The following is a 12,046-nucleotide window of genomic DNA, read 5'->3' on the forward strand; positions in this document are numbered from 1 at the left end:
AAAGAAGAAATGGCCCACAAACAAGTCATCCTATTACATAGTTTTATTTACAGCATATATAAGAAAATGTAACCCTTTTACCTTGCCTTACCCAATGAACTAGGTAACCCACTTCTACAAGGCCATATCAAAATAGTATGGGGGGGCGCGCCTGGGGGGCTCAGTCTGTTGAGCATTCCACTCTTGATTTCGGCTCAGGTCATGATCTCGCGGTTCATGAGTTTAAGCGCCGCATAGAGCTCCACACTAACAGTGCAGAGTCTGCTTAGGATTCTCTCTCTCCCCCTCTCTCTGCTTCTTACTTGCTCTCTCCCTCTCTCTCTATCAATCTCTGTCTCTCAAAAATAAATAAGAAAACATTAAAAAAATAGTATGGGACCTAGGGGCGACTGGGTGGCTCAGTTAGGCGTCTGACTTCGGCTCAGGTCATGATCTCATGGTTCAGGAGTTTGAGCCCCGTGGTCAGGCTCTGTGTTGACAGCATGGAGCCTGGAGCCTGCTTCGGATTCTGTGTCTCCCTCTCTCTCTGCCCCTCACTCGCTTGCACTCTGTGTCTTTCTCTCTCTCTCTCAAAAGTAAATAAAAGTTAAAAAAAATTGGGGTGCCTGGGTGGCTCAGTCGGTTAAGCGTCTGACTTCGGCTCAGGTCATGATCTCGCGGTCTGTGAGTTTGAGCCCCGCATGGGGCTCTGTGCTGACAGCTCAGAGCCTGGAGCCTGTTTCAGATTCTGTGTCTCCCTCTCTCTCTGACCCTCCCCCGTTTGTGCTCTGTCTCTCTCTGTCTCAAAAATAAATAAACGTTAAAAAAAAATTTTTTTTAATTAAAAAAAAAAATAGTATGGGATCTGAATATTATAAGTGACCAAAAAAGCTCTTCAAGTTATTTAGTTTTCAAATTTCTCTTACTCTTCGTCAGTCTTAAGTAAAAGGAGTAAAGGGTAGGGAAGAGATGATTCTTTAAAATAAAGCTGTTAGGTCAGATGTACATGTAAATTAACATTTTATAGTAAAAAGAACTCTACCCCCAGAAGAGCAATGCTTTCCCCGAGCCAAAACAGACTGCTTGGACAGTTTTTGGTATCCTTACCGACTCAAACAATACTACCTGTATTTAAAAAAGAAAATTAAAGTGCATTTCTGAAATACAATAAACACCTCAGTAGGGAATCATGTTATTTATGTAATGTTTGAGTTACTGTGGTAACAGAATAATGGCCCTCCAGAGATGCTCATGTCTTATTCTCTGGAATTTGTAAATACGCTACCTTACATGGCAGACAGACTTTTGCAGATGCGATCAAGGTTAAGGAGTTTTAGACGGGATGATTATCCTGAATCATCTGGGTGTGCTCAAATTCACGCGTCCTTAAAAGCAGTGAACCTGTCCCTACTACGGCCAGAGATAGAGAAGCAGTAACAGAAGGGTCGGAGAGATGCAGTGCAGCTAGTGATGAAGATGATGAAGATGATGAAGACAGAGGATTTGGTCACTAGCCAAAGGATGGGAGTGACCTCTAGGAGATGGGCGTGAAGCGCAAGCAAATGAACTCCTCCCCTGAGCCCCCAGAAAGGAACACAGCCTCACGGACACTTTGATTTTAACCCAGTGAAAGCCATGTCAGACATCTACCCCAAAAAACTTGAAGATAATAAATTTGCATGGTTCTAAGCACCAAGCTTGTAGTAATGTGTTCCGCAGCACACACAAAAAATGAATACAGTAGTCTATCCTGTTCAACAGATAATGAAGAGAATTTCCTTTTGGAGAAAATAATGGGATGTCCTATTAAGAACAAAATTTGCCTACTGACCAAGTAAAATTTAAGATAGAGTCTTTCCATAAAATTTTGTAAATACATGCTTTAAATCCATTTTAAGCTTTTCAGACAACGTTCCAATGGTAAGTGTTAACAACTGGGTGAGTCGACAAATCTTGCTGCCATGTGACTCAGCTCCCTAGTGCAAAAACAAGTCTGTGACACCAAAAAGAAGCCAGTACCAGGTGACCACCCTTCCCCATTCCTGTAGATTACTCACTCAATGAATTCCTCTTTACACTGCTGTAGCATCTCACACGTCTGCTGGATCTCTTGCTCACTCAAAAGTACCAACATTCCAATAGTTAGGTGAAGCTTTCTGGGATTCTGGAAAATGCTGCTATCAACCCCATGATCCTGTTATCAAAGGGAGAAAAATAAGAAACTCAGCCCACATAAAAGTAAATGGCAGGAGGGGTGCCTGGGCAGCTCAGTAGGTTAAGCGTCCGACTTCGGCTCAGGTCATGATCTTGCAGCTCGTGGGTTCAAGCACCGCATCAGGCTCTGTGCTGACAGCTGGGAGCCTGAAGCCTGCTTTGGATTCTGTGTTGCTGGCTCTCTCTGCCCCTCCCCAGCTTGTGCTCTGTATCTCTCGCTCTCAAAAATAAATAAACATTAAAAAAAAAAAAGTAAATTGCAGGAATACAATTTAGAGTCCAGAGATAAGCCCATGCATCTATGACCAACAGATTTTCAACCAGATGCCAAGTCAATTTAATGGAGAAAGAAGAGCCTCATCAACAAATGGTGCTGGGACAACTCAATAACCACATGCAAACAAATGAAGTTGGACCCAAACCTCTACCATATACAAAAATTACATCAAAACGGATCAATGATCTAAATATAAAAGCTAAAATTATAAAACCCTTAGAAGAAAGAGTTTTCTTAGGGGAAAATCTTAATGACCTTGGACTTGGCAATGGATTGTTAGATATGACATCAATGGTATGGGCAACAAAAGAAAGAAATAGACAAATGAGACTTCACCTAAATTAAAAACTTTTGTGTATCAAAAGACACTATCAAGGAAGTAAAAAGACAACCTACAGAATGACAGAAATATTTGCAAACCATGTATCTGATGAGGGTGTATATCTATAATATATAAAGAACACAACTAAAAAAAAAACCCAATTTTTAAAATAGAAAATGAACTTAAATAGTCATTTTTCCAAAGAAGAAATACAAATGGCTAACAAGCACATAAAGATGGTAACTTCATGAGTCATTAGGGGAATGCAAATCAAAACCATAAGATACCATTTCATACCCAGTAGGCTGGCTATAGTCAAAAAAGTAGAAAATAACAAATGCTGGCAAGGATGTATTTAATGGATACAGAATTTCCTCTTGGGGTGATGAAAATGTTTCCGAATAATATGGAGCTGGTAGATGCACAACTCTGTAAACGCACTAAATGCCATTCAATCATTCACTTTAAAATGGCTAATTTTGTGTTATGTGAAATTCCCCTCAAAAAAAATTGCTTTGTAAAAAAGGAACTGACAGCCTGATATAATGGCATGCCCAGGAAAAACAGAATGCCATCTAAACATAGGCTCTCAGAATATCTTTTGCTCCTTTATCAGCTTTGTTAGGCCCAGAGCAACCAGGCCTTTTATGGGATTCCCCAAAGAACAATATACTCTTTATAAAAAATGTTGCTTCTATCTTAGCAGACACTGTAGTATTTCCAGGTAAAATACTATGTGTTAAGAATAAATTCTCCCAAGCAAAGAGATGAGTGAAAAATGAATCTGGTGAAATATCTAGACACTGGAGTTGCCACATCAAATATAGCTATCCTTTTGTGTCATTCATCATTCTCTGCACTAATGTTTAAATAAAACATTTGTCTCTGGGTAGCAAAAATAGTAAATATGCTCCTATATCTTCCTTTAAAAACAAATGACGTGAGGAGCACCTGGGTGGCTCAGTCGGTTCACCGTCCAACTCTTGATTTCAGCTCAGGTCACAATCTCAACAGTTCCTGAGTTTGAGCCCCACATCAGGCTTCAGGCTGACAGCACAGAACCTGCTTGGGATTCTCTCTCTTCCTCTCTGTCTCTGCCCCTCCCCTGCTCATGCTCTCTCTTCCAAAACAAATGAACTTAAAGTGTAAAAGTCAGTGATATTTACTGTATTCACAATGTTATGCAACCATCAGCTCTCTTTACTTTCAAAACTTTTTTCACCCCATACAAACATTCTATAATCATTAAAGAATCACTTCCCGTTCTCCATCATTCATCCCCTGATAACCTCTAATTTGCTTTCTGTCTCTTTTGATTTGCCTGTTCTGGATATAGCATATAAAAGGAATCATATAATATATATGACTTTCATGTCTGGCTTCTTTCACTTAGCAAGTACTCAAAGCTCATCCAAGTTGTACCACGTATTGGTAGTTCATTCCTTTTTATGGCTGAATAATATTCCATTGTATATATAAAATAACTGGTTTATTCATTCATCCCTTGATGGCCGTTTGGGTTGTTTCCATCTTACAGATATTATAAATAATGCTGCTATAACATTCATGTACAAGTTTCTGTGCCACCATGTTTTCAATTCTTTTGGGTACATACCTAAGAGTGGAATTGGTGGGTCATGTGGTAATTCTATGCTTAATTTTTTGAGGAACCACCAAACTGATTTCTACAACAGCTGAGTCATTTTACATTCTTAGCATTACTGTACAACGGTACCTATTTCTCTCCACCTTTGCCAACACTTACTACTTTCCTTTTAGGGGTGCCTGGGGTGGTTCAGTTGGTTAAGCATCTGACTCTTGATTTCCACTCAGGTCATGAGCTCACAATTGTGAGATCAAGCCCCACATTGGGCTCTGTGCTGGGCATGGAGCCTGCTTCAGATTCTCTCTCTCCCTCTGCCCTTCCCATGCTTGTGTGCGCGTGTGCACATGCTCTCTCTCTCTCTCAAAAAAAATCTTTATTACAGCCATCCTGGTGGGTATGAGGTGGTATCTCACTGTAATTTTGATTTGCATTTCCTTGTTCACCTATGACGTTGATCGTCTTTTCATATCTTTGTTGGACATCTCTTCTGGAGAAATGTCTATGCAAATTCTTTGCCCATTTTCTGTCTTCTTATTGTTGAGTTATGGAATTCTTTATATATCCTGATACTAGTCCTATACCAGATCATGAATCCCTTTTGAAGGTAAGTAGGTCTCAAGTTTTATTACATTCATTCTGCAAATGAAGACAAGGAAAAGAGTTGAGAATCTTCCCCTCCAACAAGAGCAAAGCTATAATTCTATTTTTGAATTGCAAGTTCTGGGCCCATATTCTAATCCTTGGACAAATAAACCATCCCAAAGGCAGAGAAATGTATTTCTCAAACACAGCTTACATTCTGTTCTTGGTTTGCCAAAGACTGCCTAATTTTTGCCTTGGCAACAGGAGTTAATGGATTATTCATTTTGTAAGTGTTAATGGAGCTTGAGCTATTTTTATATCTGATGAAGAGTTTTGTGATTCTACACATCAACCCAAATTGCCTCATTTAATGAAAGTGATTTTAAGGAACAATCAGCTTTGAATGTGTCAAGGAAGGCAAAATGCAGTATTTATTACCCCAGCTGCTCTAACCTTTGGCAGAACCTGTCATTTTAGAAAGGCATGCGAAGTGTTAAAAAGCCCCTCAAAAGATTCCAATATGCACAACTCCATCCCAAACTACAGTTGAGAATTGCTCCCTTAGCAATAACAGCTAATATTTTTTTAGCCCTTACTCTCTTCCAGGCATTTCCTATGCACTTTACATAGACAAACACCCTATGAGGAAAGATGTATTATCCCCATTTTACAGATGAGGAAACTGAGACAAAGAAATAAAGTCACTTTCCCAAAGCAACACTGCTAGTAAGGGATGAAGCCAAAATTCAAACCCAAGCAGTCAGGCCTGCACTTTTTATGAATATTATATTGCCTCACTAGTAACAGCTACCCAGAAGAGGCTGGGACAATATGATCATCACTCAAAGGCAAATCCTTACACATTTCAACAAAGCTCACACAATAAATGGATCTCATCATTAAACTAATAGTGCAAATCCCATAACTCTCTGAAAATTGATATTAATATTTGCCTTTTCTTGATATGACACCATAAAAGCATGATCTATGAAAGAAAAAAAGGATGACTTGAACTTGATCAGAATCAAAAACTCATACTTCAAAAGACTCTATTAAGAAAATTAAAAGAGGGGAGCCTGGCTGGCTCAGTCAGTTGAGCGTCCGACTTCGGCTCAGGTCATGATCTCACAGTTTGTGGGTTCGAGCCCCACACTGGGCTCCGTGCTCACAGCTCAGAGCCTGGACCCTGCTTCAGATTCTGTGTCTCCCTCTCTCTCTGCTCCTCCCCTGCTTGCACTGTCTCTCTCTCTCTTTCTCTCTCTCTCTCTCAAAAAAATGAATAAACATTAAAAAAAAAAACTTAAAAAAAAAAGAATATTAAAAGACAAGGGGCACCTGGGTGGCTCAGTCAATTAAGTGTCTGATTCCTGGTTTTGGCTTAGGTCATGATCTCGCAGTTCATGGGTTCGAGGCCCACATCAGGCTCTGCGCTGACAGTGCAGAGCCCTTTCTCTCTGCCCTTTTCTTCTTGTGTTCTCTCTCAAAATAAATAAAAAATAAGAAAAAAATGAAAAGACAAGAAACAGAGAAAAATATCTTGGAGAAAAATATTTACAAATCATATATTTGATAAATATAAATATATTAAAAATTCTTAAAATTCCATAATAAAAAGATAAATAATCCCACTTAAAAATGAGCAAAGAGGGGCGCCTGGGTGGCGCAGTCGGTTAAGCGTCCGACTTCAGCCAGGTCACGATCTCACGGTCCTTGAGTTCGAGCCCCGCGTCAGGCTCTGGGCTGATGGCTCAGAGCCTGGACCCTGTTTCTGATTCTGTGTCTCCCTCTCTCTCTGCCCCTCCCCCATTCATGCTCTGTCTCTCTCTGTCCCAAAAAATAAAATAAATGTTGAAAAAAAAAAATTAAAAAAAAAAAAATGAGCAAAGAATCTGAATAGACATTTCACCAAAGAAGATATACTAATGACTAAAAAACGTGTGAAAAGATGTTCAGTATCATTAGTCATCATGGAAATGCACATCAAAACCAAAATGAGGGTGCTCCTGGGTGGCTCAGTCAGTTAAGCATCCAACCTCGGCTCAGGTCATGATCTCATGGTTCATGAGTTCCAGCCCCACATCGGGCTCTGTGCTGATAACCCAGTGTCTGGAGTCTGCTTCAGATTCTGTGTCTCCCTCTCTCTCTGCCCCTCCCCTGCTCACGCTCTGTCTCTCTCTCTCAGAAATAAATAAACATTAAAAAAAAAAACAGACAATAGCAAGTGTTGGTAAGGACATGGGGAAACTGAACTGCTCACAGATTGCTGGGTTAAAGGGCCATGACATCTGCAATGCACTCTAAAGTAGTTCAAAAAGAAAGAAAAAAAAAGAGAGAGAATGATAAAACTAAAATAGAGTAAAATATTAACTACGGGTGAAAATGAGTAAAGGGTAGTGTCCTTAGTCTTCCAACCTTTCTGTGAGTTTAAAATTATTAATATCCTATGGCTGCTGTAACAAATTACTACCAACTTGACAGTTTAAAACAGCACAAACTGGGGAACCTGGGTGGCTCAGTTGGTTAAGCGTCCGACTTCAGCTCAGGTCATGACCTCACCAGCTCGTCAGTTCAAGCCCCACCTCGGGCTCTGTGCTGACAGCTCAGAGCCAGGAGCCCACTTTGGATTCTGTGTCCTCCCCCTCTCTCTGCTCCTCCCCCACTCATGCTCTGTCTCTCTCTCACTGTCTCCTTCAAAAATAAACAAATATTAAAAAAAATTGTTTAAATAAACAAAATAACACAAATTTTTTATCTTACTACCTAGCAGAAGGAAGCTCTAGAACTTTTCTTTCCTTACCTTACTCTCTGAGAGCCTATCATTTCAGTCAACCTAAGTTTCCTTGCCAAGACAACACTGAATACCAAGGGGGCGGTGGGGGGGGGAACCATGGAGAACACAAAAGAGCAGGAAAAAGAACAGATGGAATACCTAAAGGCCACATAATATGAACTCTTTTGGAGAACTCTGAGTCATAAGCCTTCAGTCTTTAACCGTATGGGAGGTTATATAATGTATATGTAATCCTATTGGACAGTCTTTCAATAAATGAAGAAACTCCCTGAATTGTAGCAATGCCATCTATTGAGAAAACCTTTTCTCTTACTGAATTATCTAAATTTAATGTGGAATGAGAGGCCCCTGGGTGGCTCAGTTAGTGAAGCAGTCAGTTAAGTCTTGATTTTTGGCTCAGGTCATGATCTCACAGTTTGTGGGATTGAGCTTGGGATTCTCTCTCTTCCTCTCTCTCTGCCCCTCCCCCAATGCACATGTTCCCTCTCTCTCAAGATAAATAAATAAACTTTAAAAAATTAAATTAATGTGGAACCAATCTTCAAGGCAGTGACATAATCCTCTAGAGCCATTATTTTTCTTTGCTCAGAATATATCATATTCCCAGCCACAAGCATCTTCACTGAAATGAACAAAGACCAACATCAAATTCTGTACTCCAGGGGTTTTAATTACACTGGGCCCTGCTCCAAGTTCACCATTACTCAGAGCTAGAACTATTTTATTCCATTAGGTTGGACAACCAAGCTGGCGCCTGAAAATTCTAATGGTGGTGACTTTCCACCCAACAAGAATAAGCAAAGGGTGAAGTAACAGAATTCCCTAGGGCAGGTGTGCCTAGATTGAAGGGGGAAAAAAAGTGTTTCTTATGGCTAAGCCATACCATAAGCCTCAGTTTCTTTATTTGTTAGATAAGGTCTCATCCAAGGAGAAAATGATGCACAAACTACCTCCACAGAAAGCATATGTGCAGTCCTAACCCACAGTTCAGAGTTCAAAGTCACAGTCTTACTGAGCAGTCCCAGGTGCAAGGCCTTAACCCTCTCATTCAAACTGCAACTCCAAGATCTACCATTAGCAATCACCACACCATCACAGGCCCTTCATTGATTGCATTTTTAATCCAGCACCTGGGCTCCACTGGGGCAGAAATGCTGACAATGCTATCAGCATGAACAAGTAATAAAGAATAGTGAAATCTAAAAATGTCAAGCTTGGGGAAAAGGCCAGTACAGAGAAGTATGGATTAGATCACCATGGAGCATTCACTCTCTCTGCTTCCTTAAAGCCCTAGGTAGAACTCAATCATCCTCTCCACGCAGATGGGATATAATCAGGTGCATCTGGCAGAGCCGTCAGCAAGCAGAAGGGAAGCCTCTGGGCCGTTACATGTGAGTTAAGAAAAGAACACCTATGAATCTAACCCAAACCTGTACCACCCAGAAGCACTTGCCTTGACAGTACATGCTGAGAGCCAGAGACATAAACAAACAAACAAATCCTCAATTAAATTCACATATATCATCTTCTAGGAGCTCCAGGCATAACAAAGGTTTGTGCTTTAGCTAAGGCCTTTAACCCAGAATACAGAGTCTAGTGTCCTAATTCCAACTCTGTTACAAACCAGCTGTAATTAGGCAAGCCATTTAACTTCTGACCTCGGTTTCCTCCTCTGTAACATAAAGGAGATGCCTCATTTACCTCTACGTCAAAGGTATTAAGAATTTTTTACGTGCTCCCACAAAACCTATAATTAAGTACAGAATAGGATTTGTGAGGGATCCACCGATTCACTTCTTGATATTCCATGCAAAGAAAAAGAGGAAATAAACATGGAAGCCTTCCCTGTGCTCATTATATTTTCTTTCTTTTTTTAATGGCCAAATCCCATAAAATCACTTCTGGGCAGGTGACATAAATCTCATTCACATCGGAAAGTTATTCAAACAAGGCAGACTGGTGAAAAGAACATTAATTAGTCTTTGCAACCACACAGGCCTACGTTCAAATTCTAATTCTGCCACCTATCAGCAGTATGACTCAATCATTCTGAAACCCAACTTCATTATCTACAAAAAAGACAACATTTTCCTCTCAAAGTTGTTCTGAGGATTAAAAGAAATCTGGTACATAGCAGTATGGAATAAATACAGGCTCCCCCTTCTTCCTGCTTCTTATATGACCATGTACCACTCTAAACAAATGCCATCTTTGCTCTCTTTTACAGAGCACCATCAAGAGCTAAATTAGGCTCTGCTAAGTCATTTCTATGTAAGAATGTTCACAAACGCTGACTTTGAGAGTCTCTATATGTTATTAATATCTTCAGTATTAATATCTTCAGATACTAAAGTATCTTCAGTTGAATAAGTTTCAGAAAAGAGTTTGAATTCTTGTGGCTTATAAATTCTGTCCAGATGTAATTACAGGAAAAGTGGAAATTCTTAAAAACAAAGGACAGGGGTGCCTGGGTGGCTCAGTCAGTTAAGCATCCGATCTTGATTTCAGCGCAGGTCATGATCTTGTGGGTTCATGAGTTCGAGCCCCACATGGGGCTTCTCACACTGACAGTACGGAGCCTGCTTGGGATTCTCTCTCTCTCCCTCTCTGCCCCTCTTGTGCACGCAGGCTCTCTCTCTCTCTCTCTCAAATAAACTTAAAAAGCAAAACAGGGGCACCTGGGTGGCTCAGTCAGTTAAGCATCTGACTTCGGCTCAGGTCATGATCTCACGGTCTGTGAGTTCGAGCCCTGTGTCAGGCTCTGTGCTGACAGCTCAGAGCCTGGACCCTGCTTCAGATTCTGTGTCTCCCTCTCTCTCTGACCCTCCCCCGTTCATGCTCTGTCTCTCTCTGTCTCAAAAATAAATAAACATTAAAAATAATTTTTTTAAAAAAAAGCAAAACAAAGGACAAATATTGAAACATCAGATTTTACACTGACCAGAAAAAAAAAGAATGCACTAAATACTCTTCCCCATTAAAAAGGAGCAAAGAGCATCTCCCCTTCACTAAAGAATGGATCCCTTTTGTCTTTGATGAGCACAATGAAGAATCAAACCTACTTTTCTTAAAGCTTAACTATTCCTCCATAAGTAAGGTGTAAGCACTAATTAACAATCCATCTACCAACCTATATTTATTCCCAAAGAAAGACACCGATCACTCACACATTAGTAATGGATTAACAGTACACCACCTCTTCAAGGCAGACCCTTTGCTTCTTCCTGATGCCATGCTTTCCTTCATCTCCCATACTGTCATCCGTGGTATTATTACAAAAAGAGCTAACATTTATACAGTACTAGCTAGGTGCCATGCTCTGCATATAGCTTAAACACCTTAATTTATTGACTTATTTACTCTTCATATCAACAGTAAGATAGGTGCTATTGTTATCCCCACTTTAGAGAAGACTTCTGAAACTTTTCTTGAATACATCCCCTCCTGAATACACCAGCAATCTAGTCTCTTTTTTTTCCAACAGACTACATCAGTAGATTCTGACTGCTAGCTGCCTTTGGTACCTCACTCCTTAACTCTCAATCCATTCTCCACACTGCCTTCAGAATTATTTTTCTACAATGCTAAGTTAATCACATGATCCCTACTTAAATTCTTTACTAGTTCCTGACTATAAGATATACCTCAAATCCTTAACCCCCACAAGATCTTTTACCACCTGTATACCATTTACCTACCTTTCCACTCTTCCCTACCCTACCCACTTTCTAGATTCCAATCTTAAAAAACTCCTCACTCTCCCCAGAAAACAGCAGACTAGAATGCTGCCATACCTTGCAAGTGCCATTTCCTCTGCCCAGAATGCTCATCCCCATTTGCCAACCTGGCATAAACTTTTGCTCTTCCTTCAAGACTCTGCCTCCCTCATTAAACCTTTTCCATCCACTGGAGAACCTCTTCCGTGGGTACCCACTGCAGTCCCTTCTAATGGCACCTATCTCACAGTGCTATAAATATTTCCATAAGAACGCTATTTTTGCTGCCAGAGTATGGCATCTGTAGGAGTAGAGTCCATTGTTAGTACATAATACATAGCCTGGCAAATCGCAGACATTTAATAAATAGTGAATGAATTCGTAAACAAAAAACATTTACTTGTTCATAACAACTGTTGCCATCCAAATAGTGTAATATATGAATCTTGTAAACATTTCTTACTTTCCTACCCCACGGGAGGACTCAGGAATTTACAAGTTTTCTTACTACCAAGGACAATTATTCCATCTCCATCCTAAATTAGTTCATAAGATAATT

The 12,046-nt window shown here is 40.2% G+C and overlaps 1 protein-coding gene across 6 annotated transcripts in view; it reads right to left on the bottom strand.

Moving 5' to 3' along the window:
- ASCC1 (activating signal cointegrator 1 complex subunit 1) overlaps positions 1-12,046 on the bottom strand; it is a 110,939-nt gene that overhangs the window by 58,786 nt on the left and 40,107 nt on the right. For all 6 annotated transcript variants that reach the window (XM_025918277.2, XM_086679950.1, XM_086679948.1 and 3 more), the window contains exon 6: positions 2,037-2,173. In XM_025918277.2, the coding sequence (XP_025774062.1) occupies positions 2,037-2,173 (137 nt within the window). The remainder of the gene's footprint in view (positions 1-2,036; positions 2,174-12,046) is intronic.

This window comes from Puma concolor, chromosome D2 (assembly GCF_028749965.1).
Source record: "Puma concolor isolate L17-30 chromosome D2, mPumCon1.1.hap2, whole genome shotgun sequence".
Classification (NCBI taxonomy): domain Eukaryota; kingdom Metazoa; phylum Chordata; class Mammalia; order Carnivora; family Felidae; genus Puma; species Puma concolor.